The following is a 23368-nucleotide window of genomic DNA, read 5'->3' on the forward strand; positions in this document are numbered from 1 at the left end:
CAAAGGATGGGAATCTCCTAGGATATTGGCCCGCTTAGGAGGCTGATACACAGCTTCTGACTCCTAGTGTCTAACAGAGGAGGAATTTTCTCCAAAGCTTTCCAACTTGAAAACAATAAGGAAAATAAAGTAATTTGTTTAACTTAGGTAAACTTTATCCTGGAGGGACCCTGCCGTGCTACTAAAAGGACAACAGTCAGAAAGCACTATTAAACAGCAATTTTCCAGAGTACCACAAGATTTTTGTGCTGTTGAGGATCTTGATGCTATTCTGGAGCAGGGCCCAAAGGAGAAACTCAAAATGTAACACTCTGCCTCATGTTTTGAGGAACACACATACTTTACATTCCAATTGAGCTGCTCTAGTTTCAAGTCTGCCTCAAACATGCAAGTAGAAGCCACCCCTATTTTTGAAACAGACTCGAAAGCAACACAGATTGGAAGAACTCCACTGGGAAAGCCAGTGCCATATTTAAACAAATTTTAAAAACCTCAGAAAGCAGGAGCTCCCACATTAAAGCTGAGGCAGATCTACAGCGAGAATTGCCTCATCCTCTCTAATGACCTCTCAGCCCTCTCCTCTAGAAATTAAGACTGAATATTGTCTGCACAGACCTTTTCTGTAAGAGTTTAGCAAAGTCTGCCATTCACTCCCTTCTCTCCCACCACTTCATAAGAACAGAATCCCAGGCAACATGACAACATTGAGTGTCTCTTGTCATCTACAGAGATCCTTTAGGTGATCAGTGCATTCCTCTTCAGAGCTCTTTACTATGGCAGGAAAGACTTACACAGCTTAAAGTTCAAGCATATGTGTCCCATCAAGGCCCTGAGAGCAGCACTTACCTGGGCTCCCCTGGAGTAGGATCTGAAAATAGTGCAAAATCTTCCTTGCCCTGAGGTGTCCCTAAAACACAGAAAAGTTACAGCTATGAAATGTGGAGAATTGACTCCCATACTGCACATCTACTGGCCACAAAGAAATAAAATAAAAATCAGGGTTGATCTTGTCAGATCTTTAGGACGGGAATGGTACCCAAAGTCCTCTGCATGGTGGGTTCTTCTGGGGAAGAACTGGTGGATACATCTCCACCTTTGGGTACAGGTGCTGTCATTGTGCTTCCCATGGAGAAGATACAAGCCTAAACTTTGGGCTGCAGCACTACTGGATGATGTGTGAGGGTATAAGTCATTTTACTCCCCTGGGCAAAGGATTTTTTGCCTAGTTCCCTTCAGTCCACAGGAGTTCAAAGTCAGAGTGAGTCTGCAGAGGTCTCCCAGCCATGGAGAACAGCCAACCTAAATATGACCACTCACAGGAGGAGAAACTGCCTTGCACTAGACTTCATCTGTTTTTCCAATACATTTTAACCAAAATAAAGGGAATTCTCTTTATACTCAGATCCCTGACAGACCTTGGCTATATACCCTATAGAATCAGGGGTGGGGTACAGTGCTTCTAGACCACTGTGACAATAAGGGGCTTTTCAGTTACTATAACTTGTCTTGTCTGGACAAGGTGCAACTAAGTTTGACAACACTGCCAGCACCTCTCAGTGCCTTTCTGGAACAAGACACCAGAGTCCAGCACTCTGATTTTACCAGGATATACTGAAATGTGCAGGCTAACCAGAGACACATTATGGTGTTTCTCAAATCTATTCCCTAGGCCAGGATAAAAGACACTTTAATGACCACTGAGAAGGCTGAGGAACCCCTCAGCCCCAGGATCTGCAGCTCTAGGAAAAACATACTGACCTCATGTGCAGGACAGTAAGTCATTGTTTCAGATGTAAAGCTTTGTAGGATCCTGGACATCAATCTAAGAGCCTGTGCTTGCATGTCCTTCTCCCTCAACAATCAAACGCTGGGTAAGTAATGGTTAAAGATTACACTAAGGCATCGTCAATCAGTGTTATCAGCTTTTCAGTTTCTGTGCTGTTCTCCAGCTCAAGAATAACATTATAAAAAGATGGTTTCCAAAGGGAAGCACTAAGTTACTACACACCCGGGGCTGAAATGTTAAAATAGGTATCTTACAAGAGAGACAAGAATGCAAGTGGCACATAAAAACATGGAGGCTAGAAGAGATAAATTATCTGTTTCTGTTCTTTTTTGTAAGAAAAATGAGGACATTCAGCTTCAAAGAGCTGAAAACTACCAAACTACACACTGCTAGAGTCAGTCACTGAGGCTTAGAACAGAGTTCATTCCTACTTAACAATTCACACATGTTACTAATATTCCTGTTACTTGACCTGAGCATTTCCAAGGGGATATTTAACTCCATGTTTTAGGACCCGTGTCATTCCCTAATTCCCGGATCTGTGTGAAAACCAGGGTAGGGACAGACAACCTATCCTGTCCTTCCCTTCCTCCTTCATCTCCACAGACTGCTGTGTCAGCTCCTCAGCAAGTTAGACAAAGCTCAGCCAGAAGGCCTCCAGCTGTCCCTCCAGTGCTGACAGATAAGGCAGGGGTTATTCCTCCCATGCAGTGATCTCCATCTCTGTCCCAGGGTCTGGTCACTCCAGTCAGTCCTGCTCTCCAGGGGTTCACCCTACCCTGACACAGTGATGCCTTCTCACTGCTCATTTTAATTTTCTACTCAAGGCATTGAGAAACATCCAGCTGCTGAGGGACCAAGGGTTTCACCTATTTTATTCTTCTACTTTCCTTCTCTTGCTTCTATTTCTCATCCTTGGATATCAGGAAAATCCAGTATTGCTTCCCAAACAATACTAGTCCCTCAGAGCAGTACAGGAACAAAGAATGATGTTATAGTTTGGTTGGAAGGGATGTTATACACCAACCAGTTCCACCCCTGCCATGGCAAGGACACCTTTCACCACCCCAGGGTGTTCCACACCCTGTACAATCTGGCCTTGGACACTTCCAGCAATCCAGGGGCAGCCACAGCTGCTCAGGGCAACCTGTGTCAGGGTCTCCCCATCCTCACAGGGAAAAATTCCTTCCCAATCTATCCCTGGCTCTGCCAATGGGAAGCCATTCCCCCTTGTCCTGTCAATCCATGTCCCTGTCCCCAGTCCCTCTCCAGCTCCCCTGAAGCCCCTTTAGGTCCTTGAAGGGGCTCTGAGCTCTCCCTGGTGCCTTCTCCAGGTGAACACCCTCCCAGCCTGGCTCAGACCAGAGGGTCTCCAGCTCTTGGAGCATCTTCATGGCCTCCTCTGAACCTGTTCTAACATACCCACATGCCTCTTGTGCCAGGAGCTCTGGACAAGAGAACTACAGGTGGGGTCATAAGTGCAGAGTAACGGTGAAAATGGTCAGTTATGACAGACAATGACTGAATTCAGACTATTCCAGCAAAGAGCAGCATGGTGTTTGTGTTACTTGAATGATAGAAAGGAATCTTCTTTGCCAGAGTAACTTTCTGATAAGAACAGCCAGGAAGTTCGACCACACCCCCAGGGATGGTCCATGCTCTCCACAACCCAGTACAGCGTTGCCCCACCCCCGTGTCCCTGCTCACCTGGCCTGAGCTCCCAGGGTTTGGGTTAGAGAGGCTCAGAAACACTCACCAGAGTTCCAGCTTGACCCTTCTGCCATCCAACAAGATAGTAGTGGTCTTGTAGTCAATTCCTGAAAGAAAACCAATGAAAAGCTGAGCAAACCCTGAGAACATCTTCAGAGATGCACAAGAACCTTGCTCTGCCCACATGGAGCTCTCAGTTCATGTTTCCTAAAGGGAATTTTTCTCCTCCTTGTTCTGCTGCCTCTTTGAGGAGAGCTACAGAGACCGGACAGGAACAGACTTCTGCTCCATGGCAAAGACTGCTCTGTGGAACTCTATCCCTCCTCCCTGAAAACACAGTTAACCCCTACATTGCTTCTGACTTCTTCATCGTGGTTTTAAATCTCTCAGAACTTGAGCTGTAGGAGAAGTTGGATGGGGCTCAGAGCAACCTAGGAAGGTGTCCTTGACCATAGCACAGGGGATGGAACAAGGTGAGCTTTACGGTTCCTTCTAACCCAAGTCACTTCATGATTCTCTGAGATTCAGTGATTTGTAGCATTATCCCACATGACAGTGATAAATTAGACTTCTAGGGGGTGAACAGACAGATACAATTTAGATACATCTCTGCTACATCAGCCTGCAGTCCCAGCATTTCTCAAACACCACTGCCTGCAGCCACAGGGCACTTTGGGAGAGGTTACAGGAAGGCTGTCCAAAGATTGCTGTCCCTCCTTCTGAGCAGCTCTGGGACGTGGGGGGCCAGGTAAGGCAGGACACACAGGGGGCCAGGTAAGGCAGGACACATTCCCCCCTTGTGAAGGGCTGAGAAACAGCACAGACATCTGCTTTTGCTTTTCACAGAGCCCCAGCACTGGAGCAGCAGAAACCCGGCAAACCACAAGAGCCAGCTGTGCTGGCATGCAACTCACTCACACAAGGGGTGTCCACTACTTTCAGATACAAAAGAAATTTGTTAAAATTGGGAGCCTGTCTCACAGTCAGACTGAAAAGTTTGAAAAGAAACAACTCCCCTTGCAAGCAACAGGCCCAAACCACATGGAACACAGCATTCCCTGCAGCCCCAGGCACAGGGCAAGGGGTATAAGTGCACCTCCCACCTCCTTCCCAAAGCCAAGGGGCACCAGGAGCCCAGGAAAAGCAGCTTCTCAGCAAGCTCTTGTTAATGAGCTTCAAGTGTAGTGAAGTTGCATAAACAAAGCACAGAGCACCATTACTGCACACCCACTGAAGCATCAACTAATTTACAACCTTTTAATAAAGCAGAGTCACTTCACTCTAATTACATCAACTTTAGTTTTTCTTCTTGCCAACAGATATCAAACTTTGAATATCTATTAAAACCCCACACTGTTGTGTTATGACCTGCATTTCCCTTTTCCTGCAAGGAGAACACTTCCCTGACAACCAAACAGGCAAGTTTGTCAATAAAGCAAATGGATTTTTCTGAGTCATCTGCAGGAGTTCCCTGTTGGTGAAAAACAAATTAGATTTCAGCCTTCATAGGGTGCTATAAAAAGCAATAAAGATAATTATCTTAAATTCCAACTATTTCCAGTGCTGTATCACAGAAAATAGGCAGTTTACATTTTATCTTCCTCCAGAGACAAGTGAATGATCTGTATTTATTTCCAGGCAGACATAAATCTCCCTCATCCCCAGGGATGGTGAGGAATAGTGGGAGTAAGGCTGCTCTGCTACCAGAAAGGAGCATCCAGACATCTTCCCCTGCCAATTCCTGAACCAGAATCTGCTGGGCTGTTAGGCAATGGGCTAATTAAGCCCACTGCTCTGTTTCAGATGCAAAATCCAGACAGACTCTGGCCCCTCCTTAGGCACAAGAGCTCCCTGCCAGCAGAGAGTCCTGATCAACTCCAGTGTCAGCAGTGCACAGGTGGAGCAGCTGCATGAAAGCACCACGGGGTGGGAACAGGGACAGTTTTCAGGGCACCGAGGCCACATGCTTCCAAAAATGCCACTGCTGAGCTGAAACAAATTGCTTGACTACAGCTTTTAAAAGTGAGAGAGGTTCAGCTAAACTGGGAAGAGAAGGAAACTTGTTAATGGAAATGCCAAATATGCAGATGTCATCATTATGCCCCCCTCCCACTAACTGCCCAGCCTACATCCCCACAGGAACATGGGTTCCCTGTCCTCAAAACTCATGACTTGGTCACCAGAGAAATGCTTAAAATAATCCATGTTCATCTGAAACTACTCCACATTCTTTAATCCGGAGGGACACCAGTCTTTGGGCATTACATACGCTGGCCCAAGGAGGTCACATTCCAGTTAAAAGCAAGCTGCTTTCTGCTTATGGGCTGAGGAAAGTGCCACACTTTTTAATGAGCAAACACCCACACTGACACTAGGACTGAATTTAAAAAAGGTTTTGGAACAAACTCTGCCTACAAGCTCATAAATGAAAGACAAAAACCTGCACAACTGCAATGTTTTGGAGAAAATTTCAACTTCCCTTTTCCATAAACACTCAGTGCATCAGTACAGCTCAAAGGCACTCCGTGGTTTTGGTCTGTTATTTTAGCTGGTTAGCACTGAGTAGGCTGCAGTTCACAAGCACAGCTCTCCCATGGCTCACTGGCGAGACAAAATCTGCATCAACTTGGAGGTGCCCTCAAAATCATGGGATTCACCACTGTGCTGAACACCAGTACTGGCCCCCTATATTTCAGTCCCAGTAACACACAACCGTGTCCTGAGCTGCAGCCCAAGGCACTCCCCCATTTAAAGCTCACAGGGAAGCTGAGCAGCCGAGCTCCCTTTCCCTTTTCACTGCTGGCAGTGTGGCAGTGCATGGCCACGGCCATACCAGGGCTGCCCCTCCACCTTTACATTTCAGTAGCTCAGACACAAGGGAAGTTTTTAGAACTTCCTTTCTACAGGTGAAAGGAAGTTCTCTACCTGAGCATCCCCTCTGCTCACAGCCAAGCACAGCTTATTTCGGGATGGACACTGCTCTGCCTGAGTGGCTCCGATCCCACTCCCCTGACAGGGAGGGACTAGCCCCACCACGGGCTGCTCCCGCAGCCAGCCCCACCACGGGCTGCTCCCGCAGCCAGCCCCACCACGGGCTGCTCCCGCAGCCAGCCCCACCACGGGCTGCTCCCGCAGCCAGCCCCACCACGGGCTGCTCCCGCAGCCAGCCCCACCACGGGCTGCTCCCGCAGCCAGCCCCACCACGGGCTGCTCCCGCAGCCAGCCCCACCACGGGCTGCTCCCGCAGCCAGCCCCACCACGGGCTGCTCCCGCAGCCAGCCCACCACGGGCTGCTCCCGCAGCCAGCCCCACCACGGGCTGCTCCCGCAGCCAGCCCCACCACGGGCTGCTCCCGCAGCCAGCCCCACCACGGGCTGCTCCCGCAGCCAGCCCCACCACGGGCTGCTCCCGCAGCCAGCCCCACCACGGGCTGCTCCCGCAGCCAGCCCCACCACGGGCTGCTCCCGCAGCCAGCCCCACCACGGGCTGCTCCCGCAGCCAGCCCCACCACGGGCTGCTCCCGAAGCCCACACAGCCCAGAGAACCGGTCCTGCCCGGCCCCGCAGCAGCAGTGCTGGGGGAAAAGAAAACACTCTTTTTTAAGGCCTATTTTATATCAACTGATCTCTTTCTGGACTGATATTACCATGAAGCAACAAAGCAAATGAGGCTCAGAGAACAAGTCTGGGCTGTTCTCTGGGATTTAGCATTCAGGCCGACTCCTGTGTTATTTTTCCAGCCCTGCTTTAGACTCCTGCTTATGCTGATGCCATCCCAGCCCCATTCCCGCAGCAGAGAGCCAACCTGGCACAGAGGGATCTGCTGTACCAAGCCTGATGTTGGACACTCGACTCTCCTCCATGGAGCTGGCTTTCATGCTTCTGGGCATGAATTTAGGGAATCCCAAACCTTTCTTTCTTTTGCCAGTTGCTATAAGGAAAACCTAAGAAAGCAAGTCATTTTCCCATGGGAATCCACAGGATGTGTTATAGGAAACTCTGATCTCTTCCAAATTACTCATGCCAAGCACAACACACTTCGCATCAGTATCACCTGAAAACTCCACACCCAACCTGAGCTTACTTAAAGCCTTCACCCAAAAGATGACACTTGATGTGAATAGGAAAAGTAAAACCCGTCCAAGAGAAATGGTAAGTTTTTCCCAGCACTTGATACTACTTTGTATCAGGCTGTTCCCTTTCCCCCTGGGAATTCACTGCTGGGACTCACGTGTATGTCCACTCTGCCAAGCTTCTGCTTTGCACCTGCATGAGCAACAAAAACACAAAGGAGGAGGCAGCAGCCAAGCAGGTACATGGATCTGGAAGTCACACTGGAAAAGGGAGAAACACAAGGGAGATGTGCATTTCATGCTCTCCCTTTAAAGAGGTTTATCTCAGGAAAATTGCTTTGAACACCTCAAGTGAACAAAGCTCTATAAATATTTACTACTGAACATGGTGGCCTCTGAGTTTTGTGTGGGTCTTTGTTTCAGAGAAAAGGAGACAAGTTTGCAGTTGCACACTCACCAGGTGACCCTGCCCTAACACCTGGGTGGAGGCCAGAAGGGCACCTCCCCTTAAAAAGGCAGGTTTGAGCAAAACCTAAGAGCAGCATGTGCCTCTTTCCTCCTTTAGCTTTCCAGTGATCCCCACTGCACTGAGGGGAAGGTGATCCAGCTCCCAGGGTAATGCCAGAGCCAACACTGCTTCTTTGGTGACTGGTCCAAATCAAGTGTCCTTCTCCAGGGATGCTCTAATGATCCAAGGCCCAGCTGGCCACAGACATCACAAAGGTATAACCAGGGATGAAGGGCTCATCCCACATTAACCAAGCCATCAGCAGGTTTTCCTGAGACCTTCCCCAAAAGCTGCCAGCACCATCTCCAGTGTGTATCTGCAGTGCCTCAAAGAAGAACATAATTTATTTACAAATCTGGGCCAGAAAACATTCCGGGTGATGCTCAAATTTTTTTTTTCCAAAGGAAAAAAATTAAAAAGTAGTAAAAATAAATCAATGTACTCAAGTGAAACATTGATATAGTTTTAAGACTTAAAGCTTGCTTTCCTTCCGAGAGAGACTCCTTGTCACTTGCAGTCATTTCCAGTTTGTGTGAGTCAGATTGGCCAAAGATGCTTTTTCCACCTCGTTTCTTACATGAATGTTTCTGCTTGTGGGAGCTTGGAATCCACCTCACTGTTAGTCCACCCACAAAACAAGCCCAGTACACACTATTTTAACTTCATTAAAACTCAGATCCCCCAGCCTGCAGACATGTGCTATATGATGCAACCTCAGCTTTTTTCCTCCTGTAAAAAATTATATTTGGTTTCATTTATTTATAATTCAAAAAGATAACCAACCGGCTTGCAAAGAGATACATAAGGGCAACAGGCAAAATTGGAGGTGCGCAATGATGATGAACCAAGGCCAAACCTTTACTCAATGCATCATATAAATAAGAAATAAGATAAACTGTGTGGACTTTTGTTACCTGACTAATGCTGCAATTCAGTGGATTGTTCTTTTATCTGCAGACATAATTAAGTCAGAGTGGCTGCATTCTGCAACTCTTGATGGCATCTGAGCACTCAGAAGAGGGCTAAAGGTGAGCTGTGCCTGGTCTCTTGCAGCCCTACAGAAATGCTCTGCTTGACTGGGAAATCTTAGGACTGGCCCAGAAACCACCAGAAAGACTCACTGTGTCACCACAGTGCTGCCTCACCCAGCCAGCCTGGTGATGGACTTTGGTTTGTGATTGCCATTAGTGCAGCTGAAGCCACCATACCACAAATATCTAACTAAAAAAGTTGCATTTTTCCCCAAACACCCCCAGGCTCCTCTGTTTGCTCACAGGTTATCGGCTCTGCCGAGTGCACAAGGTCCGGGGCATTTAAAAGGCCTCACTAAAGGTTTGTAGGTTTAGTGCCACGCTGACCATGGCTGCTGGGAAGAGGGGAGAGCACAGGGCTGGAATGAAAACATAGAGAATACACATCAAATATTTTACTTGCTGAGATTTCACAGTGACCTCGAGTAACCAGCTATGAAGGGCTGGTCATGCTGCGTGGCACCATAGAGGAGCCTTGGGAGAAAGGGACGCAGAGTCAAAGACATGCCATGATTACAAAACATACCAACACCAAGAGTATCCAGCCAGGAATTTGTAACCTGTGTTGTGACAATCCTTCCTTACTACACAGGGAAGGATCAAAGCCACAATCACTCAGTGTGCAGATGGGCTTAAAGGCATATTCTCACTGCCACAAAGGTAGATAAGCACCTAGGAACACTTTTCAGTGGGTCAATGGACTGCAAATCCTTTATTGTGTGTTTGCAAAAGGAAAATATCAAGGATGAATCTGTGGTGAAGCTTCTCAGTACCAAGGACTCCAGGAGCTGTGACTAAGCAGGGATGGGTAAATTTGGTTTTAAAACCTTATCAACAGTTTTGTCAACACTGTGGATGCCAAGAATACCACAGCAATTGTGAATTTTTGTGAGAACATGAACTATGCATGAGAGCCCTGTCCCTTCCAGCCAGGGGTCTCCATGGTCTATTCAGAGTGTCCCCTCCTCTAAGCCCTCTGCAGACCTGGCCCAGCCTGGCTGGGTGTCACTCAGGCTCCCCCTGCCACAGCCCCCTGGCACACCTTTGGGGACATACCAGCATGTTTTCTGTCACGTAAACCAGCTGTCATCTTACTGCTGGGTATGCAAGACACGAGCTGCTGAAAGGTCCCTCTCTCTCCCTCCAAAGGGCCTGTGCCAACCTTCCTGCTGGATTAAAAAAGGAAAAAAAAAATCTGTGCTGCACACAGTGCAGAGGCTGCCCCTTCTCCAGTGCTGGAACTGGAGCCCTTCTGTGCTCTGCTAAGTCCAGCCTAAGGCCATTAATGCAGAAATTCACTTATCCCAAATGCCAGTGATACCCAGGCAGTGTCCAAAGGCTAACTGTTTATTCTACCAAGTCCCTGGGTGTCAGAGATGTTACCAGACCTTTTCAAGGTGTTACTAGTCCTTTCCCAAGATGACCCATGCCTTTCCGATCATGACTGATGTGCCTGGGGCATAGAAAGCCTTGTCCCTGTGTGTGCAGGCACCACCTGGGGCTGCCCAGATTCTCCTGAAAGCTGGAACCACTGTGGGGGGACAGCAGCCAGTGGCCAGGCACCCCAATCCCTGCTGAGTATGAAGAAAAGGCAGAAGCAGTAACATGTAGCTAAGTCCCATCCCCAACAAGTCCAAGAGAATAAAGAAGGGAGGACAAGTGCTGGGAGGTCACAAAACTGAGACCAAATGGTGAGCATAATAGCTCCAGATCAGCTATGGAGTAAGAACATCACTGCCACTTCCAGTCCTCAGCATGCAAAAACCTCACCCCAAAACCAAGGCAAAGCCTCCAGACCACCTCCAAAGCAAACCACACTCACACATGGGGCTCACAGCAGGAATCTGGACAGCACAGACATTGGCAGAGGAGTTCAGAGCAGCCTTGAACCGACACCCTCCCAGTGAGGTTATTTCAGGGTGGAACAGCCCCCAGCCACAGGCTGTTACCCACAGGCAGAGCTTCCAGCAGAGCCTCTCCAGTGCCCAGCTCTGGGGGTGTGCTGGGAGCATTACACAAGGTGAGGCCTAGAGTGACAGAGCTGCTCCAGCACAGCACCACAGCACATTCCTGCCACACAGCCAGGGCCATACAACCTCACCAGCTTCTCCATATGCTCTCCCTCACACCAAAGTGGGCACTCTGACCTCCTGGGACTCATTTTCTGGCAGAACCATATTCCACAAGACAACAGTGGAACACCCCCCCACACCATGTTCAGGTTCACTCCTCCCTCTCACCACATCCCACACCCTGCACCTTTTTGTTTAAGAACTGCTTATGGTGGGGATGGTCATGAAATGTCACCTACAGCAACTGAGGCCAGTGACCAAGCATCATATAACCAACCCAGGACATTGCTCCAAGAGCAGAATACAAAGTCAGGACACATTGTAAATGTGGATTAAAATATCTTCTTTTATGGTTTTGTTTTGCGTTTTCTTACAAGCCCTCACCAGCCAGTGAGTGCAAAGGCAGAATTCACCTATCAGAATTGGTTGGTTGTGGGCAAAAACTGATAGAGGAATTGTTGCTTCACTTCTAGTCAAACAAGGCAGACGGGCATGGAAATCACAGGTGGCCAGGAGCTGCTAAAAGTGTGTTCTGAGCAAACAGGTTTAACCAAGTGTACTAATCCAACACCAAACCCACTCCCGGGCAGAAAGCAGCTGCTGGGGCCAGCACCCAGGTTATGCATGCACCCACAGATGCAGGTTTGAGATCCTCTAATTTCACAAGCACTTTAGAAACAGGCAGAAACATCTGTAAGAAGATACCACAGGTGCATTATCTTCCCCCCCCCCCCCCAGCTTACAGGAGTAGTTACCGTCTCTGTCATCTGTAAGTGATACTAAATTGTTCAGAAAAAATCTGGTATGAGGCACAACATAACAGATGTTGCAAATGTGGCATCAACATAACAGATGAAAAAAGAGAATTCAAGCTATTCAAACAGCAACTGATGAAGTCACCCAACCTTAAAAAGTGTGTACAGCAGCACATTAACAGCAGCAATTTAACTAGTCAGCTCAGAGCTGTGAGCCACTGTAAAAATCCCTTCGAAACAACTCATGAGCTCATCCCTTGAGTCATGCGTTCAATTACCTACTCTTTAAAGAGAGAAACAAATTATCATCACCAACAACAGGGGTCAAACAAACACAGGTGGATTCATCCCAGGTCTGTGCCTTTCAGCATCACAATTTACTTCACAGTATCACTACTCTGTTTTGAGCAGGATGATAGAAGTTCCCCAACACCATCACAGCAAAACAGCCCAGTTCCTGCCCGCAGAGCTGGGACTGAAGGTCAGCAAGCATGTGATTTTACCTCTGTGACCCTGTCCTGCACCGTAGCTGAGCTTTGGGAACAAGATCAAGAGGTCTCGGTTGTCACTGGGCATGAAGGAAAGCAGCACCGCCCCTGCTCCTGCCTTCGTCCCCTCCCGCTGCGGCAGCTCGCACACAATCCACCCTCGCTGCACCGCTCGCTGGAGGCAACAAGAGCTTCCCGTCTTTTCGGGGTGCGCAGATGAGTGGGAGCTGCTGGGGGCAGGAGGGGAGCCCCAGCAGAGCCCCCGGCTCCGCCAGCCCCGGGGAGCTGCTCTGAGAGAAACCCAACGAGCTGCCAAGCACCTCGTACAGACACACGTGTTGAATCTAAGAGAACAAACGCCTTTCAATTATCTGTAGTTACCCAGATTTGTAGATTTTCTCCTGAAAAACATACTCCATCTTCCATCCACAGATGCCTCATTTCAGCTGAGAGAGATTTCCATTTGGCCCGGAAGCCTTTCACAGGAAGTCTGCTCACATCAGTTCCCAGGCATCTTCATGTCCAGCTGAGAGGGCTTGGAGGTGGGGATCTCTGGCAAATAATTGCTTGTTTGGTTTTGTAACCAGCCAAAAGGAAAACATTGATTTAGAGACGTCTAAGAAGGCCGGATTTGCAGATTTCACTTGTCCACTGCTTGCTGCAAGCCCAGCACCGTTTCAGCAGCTATATGGTCCTCACACAGAGGAACTCTGTTCTGGGCACACTTAAGGCGAACAATTGCATCAGAAAATGGCATTTGAAGCCAGGAGCAAATCTGTTCCTAAAGCTCCAACAATTTCAGCAGACACCCGGGAAATACCAGAAACAGTCCAAAGTCAGTCCAGAATCAGGGATGTGAAGTGGATTTGTGCTTTAGAAGAAAATCAAGAATGATTTTATGCACAGAAGCAACAACAAACAAAAGAGTTTCTTCAAGCCTTGCAATTCAGATCTCCATAAAAATGACACAGCTGCACGCAGAAACAAAGGCAGCCTGTGAGGGAAATCAGAGGGCACCATAACAGTCTGCATTGTTGCTGGATGACCATACAAACATTAAGATATGCTTGGAGACAAAAAAATCCCCAACACTCAAAAAAATCCAAGCATTTGTCCAAAATACTTTGAATATCCTATCCTTCCACAGTTACACTTCTGTGGACTGTGCAGGGAAATGCTGCTCTGCAGCATCAGATCCTCATGGCATCCCCACACCATGCCTGGGCAGCCTGCATGGTGCATGCCAGCCTCAGGTGCACACCTGCTCAGGGATCCTGCAGAGGCTGGCTCTGATCCCTGGGATCTCCATCCACACCCCACTGGCATCTCCAGGTTTTGCCAGCAACAAAACAGCATTTCCAGACCCAAGCTCCACACCCAAACATCCAGAGAGAGCTGCAGCCCTTAAGCTGGGTGCAGACAGGTTAAGCAGACACTTGCAGAGTTCCCAGAATAGCTACAGAGATTCCACTCCCCAGGAATTTCTCTGGCTCCCAAGTTTGGTCTTGCTGCACCAGGATGGCTGTTAACACTGGTTTCACCTTTCCATGTGCTGTTTCCAACGACAACAAATCTCCAGGGACCTGACTTACAGTGCATGGCAGGTGTGCTCAGTTCTCCCTCCTTGTCCTTGAAGGATGTACTGAGCAAGCACCTCACTACACACCTGTACAAACTCTGCTGCCTCACAGCAGCTCTCACCAGCCTGAAACCAGGTTTTCCAAGCCCAAACTGGAGCCTCCCAGGTCCCCTCCTGACCTACAGGACAATGATCTCACTCCAGCTACCCTGGCAGCCACTCTGGAGCACTTTTGCTGCCACCAGGGAAAAGCTAGCATTTGACATTTAAAAAAACAGAACAAAGTATTGAATTTCAGCCTTTTAATACAGATGAGTCCTACAAGAACACAAGAGTGTCTCACCCACAGAGGTGCTCCACAGCAAACACATTTGCTGGCAGGGTGAGCAGCACAGGTAAGGCCCTCAGGTAAGATCTACCCTGCAGAGTTTCATCTCCTTGTGCCACAGCACAGCCCTGCAGTTTCCTGGAAGGATTTTACCACTAACTTACTCAGGTAGTTTGACAATGTAAGAAAGACAACAACTCTTGGGACTAGAGAGGATTTAAGATTAAATAAATGATGGGCAAAATGGGGTGAGGGGGTGGGTTGCTGCATTTTTTTTGTTCATTGTTTGGTTGGGTTTTTTCCATCTAGTTCTGTCTCCAGTCCACTTGGCCTCCACTCCAGAACTGTGGGCAAAAGGCCTGTTACAGGTGCTGTTACAGCTGGTACCAAAGGAAACAAGGCAGGGTGATATCTGTGCCCAGGACTGAGCAGGGAGCAGGGCCAATCACCTGCACAGAGAGGCAAATGGTACAGTAAAACCCCCAAATGGGCGCAGGAACCTAGCAGCCTGGCTGGAAACAAGTTAAAATCCCCCCCAAAAAAAGAATTTTTTTTTTAACTCTGCATTTTATTTAAAAGGTTACCCCAAAGATGCTCAGAACCTTCTGTTAAAGTGCCATTTAATTACAGCCTTTCAGTGTGCCCTTTCTGCCTGTCTCCTCCTTAACCACTGAGGGTTTAAGCAGCAAATACTATATTTGAATTGCACGAAGACTTTTGTCCCAATTCAGTGCCCAGTCCCGCACAGAACATACAGGACATTAGGAATTTCAAGTGTCATATTTACAGGAGAACAGGTGTCAAAGTTTTAAAATGATCTAACAATACCTAGAGTGGGCCGATAGAAATGAAACAAAGATGAAGCAGAAAAGAGGAAGAAAATCTAAAAAGCTGTGACTATGTAAAAATACTTTCAGCAAATAGAAGCTTTATAGGAACAAACAATCTCCAAGCTATGTTGCAACCTCACTATTTACTACAACTTTTGCAGAAGCAAACAGACTCTTTGATGGAGGTTTCTTGCCTTGAGCCACCACCCTCTGTGCCCCAGGGTAATTTTCTTTCAGGTGAGTCTCACCTTACAGCAAAACCTTTAGCAAAACAAAGCTGAAGGTTTTCACATTAGAGCTTCCTTCCTCCTCCAGTGCCTGCAATCACACAGGAATTGATATGACATAATGCTCCTCTGGAGCTCCAGCTGGAGTGCCAGGGGACAGCGAGGGGCAAAGGGAAAGAAATCCAGACTTTAACCAGCAAGGTTATAAAACCACAGCTCAAAGCTTTAGCTCAGAGCGTAGCTATTCTCAAGTGCAATGGAAAGATGCTCTGCTGTTCTGAGAGATCGAGGCTGCAGAGGAAAACATGCCAGGGAACAGCTGGAAACAAAAGCTGAAGGAGGAGGAGGAGACAAACTTCCATGGTTTTTCCTATGCCACTTAAATACTGAACCAACTAAAAACCTCCAAACCAGGAGAAGTGTGGACAATTTTGGTGTGGAATGTGGAGAGAGCAAAACCTGCCTGCTTTTTACAAACAAAAACCACAGCAAAACTTTTAATCCCAGTTATTAGAAGAACATTCCACATTTCAGCTTTGTATTGCTCAGCTCACATCACCTTTGTGCACTAAGGGCTCTGGAACACGTTAACAGCCATAAAAGCACAGCTTTTATAGAGGGATTAGAGGTGGTGAGAACTCTGCAGTGCAACCCAGAACTTTGCAGTGTAGGTTCCCAGCTTTATGAAACCTCAGCAAAAACACAACCTTCCTCAGAGGTTCTGCACACATAACAACCTACGCTGTTGTGCACCTCTAATCCTGACTAGAGAGAGACACCAAACCTGCCAGACGCTCAGTTTGGGGGTTGGGTTTTGGCTTGATGGGGATTTTTTTGTTTGCTGGCTTTGTTTTGGAATTTAAGTTTAAATCGCAGCTGGTTAGTCCCACAACAAGCAGAGCTGGAGGTTCAGCACTGTATCTTTGGAGTTATTTTTCACATAAAGGCTATGTAGTAAACAATGGAGAAATAAGAGATGCTGGAGCTGTTTCTGAGTTGCCTGCTCTGATGAGATCAGTTCTGCATCTCTGATGACAGGGAAGTGAACATCCCTGAAGGACACTGATGCAAGTGCTGGCAGACAGCAGGAATTGCTGCAACAACCACTCTGCAAGCCATCCAAAAAGGTTTCCAGCAGCACGACCAGCACAGTCCAGCTCAAACATTTCCTGCACATCAGTTGTGCAGCCACTACAGGAACGTGATGGCTAGGCTGCACTTGGAACACTTTGCCTCAATCCTCCTTGCACTAGAGTGCTAAAGCCTCAAACTGAAACATTATTCCAAACATTATTCCAAAGAACACGGTCCTGCCAGAAAACAAAGAGCGGTTTCCACGGGTGTGCAGCAGCTGAAGCAGTGGGGCAGCCAGCCTGTGTCTACCATGGCCAGCAGAGCAGGACACGTAGGGTGGGAGTGGGCCAGGTGAGGAGGAGGAGGTAGCAAAGCAGCACCAGAACCAAGGCTTCCCTCCCTGCTGATGCCAAAGAGAGCCCTGACAGTGCAGCAGCACCAGGATGAGTACTCAGCTCATCAGAAACCTGGGCTCAACACGTGTAACTCTCATGCCTATGCCCAGAAGGTGCCACTATATCAGTGCTGGCCCTGTCAGCACTGATGAAGTGACCCTGAGGTTTTACTGCACATGGGATCACCCAGCAATTCCTGTCTGCTCAGGAGGGTGAGCCAGTATGAAGAGAGGTCCCGTGCTTACATGAGTTTGAGTTTACAGCAGAGCTGCTCAGCTACACACTTTTAAGGCTGTGAAAAGTAAACCAGTGTAGCAGGACCTGCAGCCAAACATGGCAGCACCACAGAGGCTGCAGATCAGAAGCGACAGATCATCTCTATGGTCAGTCTTGGAAACTCAGCAGGCAAGGAGCAGAAGCACTGGGAAACACCCCCTGAACATGCCCTCCATGGCAGCGAGGATAATACAAAGTGTCTCTTCACCCTCTGCCTCAGCAGGCTGCTGTAGGACAGGTTATCTCCTGGATGGCATGGAACTACCAGGAGAGTTTCTGGTTGCACACTGGTGCCTGAGGGGTTACAGGACATATCAGGAAAGGAACTGCTGTAAAGGAAGACTTGAAAGAAACAACTTGGGGATCTCCAGATTCATACAGCTGCACAGAAACAACCAGAGGGAAAAGACATCCAAAGCTGTGGATCACTCAAACAACCTGGTAATTAACAGCAGCACCCAGGCAAAAAGTGGCGGCTGGAAGGGACCGACCACCTCCAAGGGCTGGGCAGTATCTTCAGCTGCCTCTCCTGTTCCTCCTGGCCAGGGAAAGGGTAGGAAGCTGCACTGCCCCAGCCCTTGCTCCTGGCAGGGAACCCCAGCCCTAGTGGGCTTGCTGCTGCTGCTCTCAGGAGCTGAATTCCTGCACTTCTGCTATTGGCGAAGAGCTTTTGGGAAAGATCCAGTTTTTACCTGAACCATAAAACCTGTCAGCAGCTATTGCATTGAGCAGTTCAGGTGCTTTTTCCCTGACATTGCCTTGGGTCTGGATAGCAGTAGGATACAGTGGGATACCTAAGGATGGTGCCTGAATAAAGGTACTAAAACCCAGCCAAGGGACAGGGTTGAAAGGAGGTGCTGGGGCTCCGTGCATTAGGGCTGGTGTCAGCACCAACTCTGTGCAGGGCAGGGCTCTCATTTCAGCTTTTGTGTGCTCATCGAAAGATCAGAGTGAGGACCTTGGCTGCATCCTCATCACTTTCTTAATACAAGCTGAGGACAGGGAAAATAAAAATAAAAATCCACCCCCTTTCCAGTCAAAGCCATCTGCTCCAAAACAAGCTCTATTCTCTCTCTAACACACATTTCTGCTTTCCTGTGGGAACAGCAGCAGGTGAGGGGGAAGGCAGCCGCAGAAAAAACCCTCCATCATGTGAGGAGGGAGCACATCACACTCAGACCTGAGTGGTGAGCCCAGCCCTGGCCCTGGGTCCTGGGGCACCAGCACTGTCTCACAGGGCAGCGCCGGCCCTCTCGCCTGCTGAGCACAGAGAGCTGCCCTGACTCAGCTCAGGACTGGCTGCTCCTGCAAGCCAACAAACCTGCTGGGTGAGATCATTTCAGCACATGAATAACCAGCTATTCGAGATGTGTGACACAGTGGTGACAAAGCCACAGGTTCCTCAGGTGAGGAGCAGCCTCATGCCCCTAATGCACGGCACGCACACTGCCCCTACTTCACGTGCAGCTCCACCACATCCAAGTCCCAAACCAGCCCGGGACCAACACATTTCTGTCCTGCTTCAGTGCTTGGGGATGGATTAGGACACCTGTTTAAAAACCAAAGTGATCTGTGCAGGGAACTCACCCACAAGTAAAGCACAGTTTCACTCGAGTCTGGTGTAACCCTGTGGCTCATGGCACAGAGCAGCCCCTCACTGCACCAGGGGAGAAGGAGCCAGCGCTAACAGCACAGAGGGCATTCAGGGAAAATGCAGGATTTTAGATTCCCAGGTGAGATCCTCCAGCTGTCCAGAGCAGCAGTGAGGCTCTAAGAACAGCATACTCCCTCCACAACTGCAGATTTAGGAAAGGGAAGGTGAAAGCTGGGAAGAAGGACAACGTTGGAAGCCCAGAAAAGCATTAATGTTCTCCCTGTCCAAACAATAGTAGGAAGGCTTAATTCAGAGTCTTCTGTGGATGGCCAAGAAAAGGCAAAAGCTAAGTCCAAATCAGTTACAACAGGACAAAACCAACACTCCCTGCTCTTCACAGGGAGCATGCTTGGCTGATGCTCCTGAAGACTGATATACTCCATAGCTCAACATGAACCTAGTAAGGAACACACAAATGACAACTGGATGTCAATTTCCTCCTCAAAATGTCACTAGAAGTTCCATACTCACTGCCCTCACAGCTTGGTGCAGCAATGGTCAGGGCATTGCTCACATCTCCCGCACCAGGAGTAACAACCACCTCTGCTCCCACAGAGGAGGTTTATTTTGCCAGCAGTTTAAAGAAAGGACATTGCTGAGGCCTTGCTATGCACCACAGGAACTGCAGGGGATAATATAAAATGTGCCCAATTTAGAATGAGGTGCCAAGCTCCAAGGCTGTGCTGAGAAGTGACACTGCTGCTCAGGGATCCTGAAAAAGGAGGGACAGAAGCACCTATGATGCTGTATGACAGACACAGCTCCCACTGCATCCCAGGCTCTCAGATATACTGGACACAGGCAGGCAGAGGCTGCTTACAGCACCTAAAATCCAACAGAAAAAAGGCATTTCATCTCTCAGCTGTGTGCTGATGCCCACAGAACAGAGAGGAATCTGTCGATCCCTTTTCTAATAGCCTGGGTAAGAGCAGCTAAAATACAGAGCTACATTTACAGAGCTTCACTTCTGAGGATGTGCCTTCCCTGAGTTGGAAGGACAATCCATTCTATGCTGTATCACAAAACCTGGCTGCTTACAACTGTTTCCACAAAACCAAGTAAAAGCAGCAGACCCCAACCAGACAGAGAAGGCAAATGCTCTCTCTCCCCTTCCTGCCAAGGTCAGGGACCTGAGCTCCACATGAGATGTCCCCACCACAAGAGAGCTCAAAGCACACACAAGTTGTGCTTTCTGCACTGACCAAAATAGTGGTTGATGACACAACACTCATTTTAAAATTGGGATGTGGGATCTGGGAAGGGAAGAGGATGAGGACAACGTGCTTACAAGCAGATTTACAAAGAGAACCTCCACATAATATTCCCGCATTGCCGTATTGGGATGGCATTAGGTACGTGCCAAAGAGGATGCCAGGCTCAAGCTGTTCCCAAAATCCAAGAGCCTTTGCTCAGGGGATGGTCTCTGTCAGGGAAGGGAAGCAGCATGCTCTGTCAGCACGTCCCAGCTGTGCCAGAGGCACAGGGAGTTCCACTGCCAAGGCTGTCAGCAGCATCAGCAGGATCAAATTCACTTGGATATCAAAGCCACTCCAGCTGATTATCCTAAAGGTGCATTGCCTCCCAGATTCAACAGAAGCAGAGACTATCAGAGCATATATTACTGTGAAACAACAGTATGTGACCTAATTCTCTAATTAGGAATGGGCTCAATTCCCCACAAAGGACAAGAGAAGGTTCTGAAATAATCCACTGAGATTTCTTTTTCCAACAAAAAGATGCTGGTATTTAGTTGCTACAAAACAACAGTGGGTTCTGAGACAAAAGGTCTACAGCCATAGCCAAAATCCCTGTTCTTTGGGTCTCATGCCTATACCAAAGACCACACCTAACTCACTCCTTATTCCTACCCTGTCCGCTTCAAACCCACTTCAATCAGGAGACAATTCCAACTGCAACACTTCACAAAACAGCCACCCCGTTACACTCTACATAGTAAATACCAACCCCAGGGAGCAGTTCCACAGCTCCCAGGTGAGGCAGGCTCTCCAGAAACACAAACTCTCTTCAGGGAAGCTCTGAAGCGCCCAGCACCTTCTCAAAGGCAAACCACACCAGCCCAGCCAGACACCCGAGGAGAGGAACGATAGCAAAGCCTTCTCCTTCCTGAAGTGCTGCTCCCATTTCACAGGCAGCTCCACTTCTGAGTCACCGCCTCCCTGTAAATCTCTGTGGAGCAGGTGTGCATTTACATCAGCTCCCGGGGAGCTGGTGGTGGCTCCAAGGACCGAGTGTGGTGGCAACCACACCACTCTGCACGCTCCAAATTTGACCCGTGCAGAGCACCAAGGAACTCCCGATTCCCTCGGGTTCCTGATACAGGCAAAACTCGTCACGACCTGCTCCTGCCCTGGGCTGCAGCGATGATGCAGGGTCTGAGCCCTTGGGGATGTTATTGTGCATGGAGGAGGGGGAACGATAACAGATTGACACCCACAGCAGGACCAGCACCCCGCCAGGCCGTGCTACACACCGTAACTGCAGGAAACGCACAGCGCTACTCCTTGGCTCTTAATTACGGTCTTGTGATACCGTAGTTAATGGTCTATCATGGGCTCCATTAGGAACCTCGACGGTGGCAGGAGGTGGATCAGCCAACCCGGCCGCTCCCGGTACAGCCACCGAGCCAGAACGGCTCCGGGCTGGTAATCAGGCCCCAGTTCTTTTGTTACAGCCCCTGCTTCCTCTGGGAACGGCTCGGTCCTTGTGGCAGCCGGGGAGAGGGAGGGAGCCCTGCCCTGCGAGCGGGACCGCTTGGGAAGGGTCCGGCTGCGCATCCAGGGATTACATCAGACACCAGCCCCTCTGCCCACGTTCTCCTCCAGATTTGGGGCATTTCACGGAGCTGAGGAGGCCTCAGAGCTGCCTGCCACGCGCTGCGCTCCCAGTTAATGAAAAAAAAACCAACCCAACAAAAACACAAAGGAAAAAGCAAAACAACCCCTCCCTGCCCGCCAGCTCGGCGCTGGGGTGACGGCCCTCGGGAGTCCACGCGGGATGAGGGTGACAGCAATAGGAGGGGGAGGTGACAGCGACAGGGGTGTGACAGCCATGGGGGTCCTGCGACCCGGTTCGCCCCAGCCCCCCTTACCGTTGCTGTAGGCGTAGGGGGACTCGGAAGCGCCGTCCTGCAGGCTCTCCAGGATCTCCCCCTTCCCCACGTCGCTATCGCCCACCAGCAGGAACTTGAGCAGGTAATCGTAGCTCTTCACTGGGCTGCCCTGGGTGCCCATCCTGCCTCTCATCGGCGGGGCGGCCCGGCCCGCATCCTCCGCCCGCCAGCCTCGGGCTGCGGCCTCTGCCCCGCCGCCGCTCACCGCCGGCCGCGCATCTTCCGCCGGGGCCGCGCTGGGACCTGCGGCGGAGGACGAGGACGACGAGGAGGAGGAGAAGGCGGAGGAAGGGCCCGGCCCGGCCCCGCAGCGCCCCCGCCGCTGACACGGCTCTGCTCCGCCCTCCCACTCGCACAAAGCGCCGCCGCCGCCCCACCGGGCCCCGAGCCCGCTCCGCCCCGTCGGACCGCAGCACCGCGCCAGGTCAGCCCCAGCTCCGGTCCCGCCACCCACCTCAGCCGGGCAGGGCCGCCCCCACCTCACGGACCCGCCGTGTCCGCCTGAGCCCAGGCGGCGCCTCTGCCCCACTCTCGCCGCTCCCATAGGTTAAACCATGCGTCAATCAGAATTTGCCCCTCCTCCTCCACATATTCGCCGCTTCCATAGGCTTAGATACAGGTCAATCAGAAGTGCCCCGCCCCGACGCGCCCCTGAGAGCTCAAGGGGCAGGGCCAGCGGACGGCTGGGCGACGGAGGACTACAGCTCCCGGCGTGCCTTGCGGGAGCGGAGCATGATGGGATAGCGAGTCAGGCGGGGTAGCGCCCGACATGGGAGGAGGTACTCGGGACTGGGGGAGCGGGATTGCAGAACTGGGATTGGAGAGCGGGACTGGGGAAGCGGGATTGCAGAACTGGTATTGGGGACCGGGATTGGGGAGCATCCGTGTGTGCGGGACACCCAGGTGTCATCCAGGAAGGGGGGCATCCACATGTGAGCTGAGCATCCAGATGGGAGGGGCATCCAAGAAGAGGCAGCACTCAGGATTTGGGGACATCCAGCTGTGAGAGATGTCCAGGTGGGTGGGTACGTGGGAGGGAGGACATACAGGTGTCCTCCTCCAGATATGGGGTGGCCATCCAGAAAGAAGGGCACCCACAATTTGGGGGCATCCAGGTGGGTGATCATCCATTTCATGGCAGGCAGCAGGTTCGTGGGGTGGGAGGTGTGTGCACCCCATTGTCGGTGGGGCAGGGGCCAGCCATCCAGCATGACATCCAGCATGTCCCCAGGGAATGGGGCTGTGGGTGCCAGGCTGAGCCTGTACCAGGACTCCTGGATGTTCTCCACTGGAATTCCTTGGCACTGGCCTGCCATCCCTGAGGAACTGCTCCCAAACCCAATTCCAGGGGATTCCCAGTGGGGAGGTGTGGAGGATCCTCTCCCTGCCATCATTGCTGACAAATCCCTGTGCTGAACAAAGCATCCTGCTCGCCTTTGCAGAGCTGGGCATT

The 23368-nt window shown here is 50.1% G+C and overlaps 1 protein-coding gene across 1 annotated transcript in view; it reads right to left on the reverse strand.

The window, feature by feature from the left end:
* RAB40C (RAB40C, member RAS oncogene family) overlaps positions 1-22400 on the reverse strand; it is a 37165-nt gene extending 14765 nt beyond the window's left edge. The window contains exons 1-3 of the mRNA XM_009092189.4: positions 21895-22400; positions 3543-3603; positions 847-907 (exon numbers count right to left, since the gene is read on the reverse strand). Of these exons, the coding sequence (XP_009090437.2) occupies positions 847-907; positions 3543-3603; positions 21895-22048 (276 nt within the window). The 5' untranslated portion in view covers positions 22049-22400. The remainder of the gene's footprint in view (positions 1-846; positions 908-3542; positions 3604-21894) is intronic.
* Between the last annotated feature and the right edge of the window lie 968 nt (positions 22401-23368).

Source organism: Serinus canaria, chromosome 14 (genome assembly GCF_022539315.1).
Source record: "Serinus canaria isolate serCan28SL12 chromosome 14, serCan2020, whole genome shotgun sequence".
Taxonomy (NCBI): Eukaryota; Metazoa; Chordata; class Aves; order Passeriformes; family Fringillidae; genus Serinus; species Serinus canaria.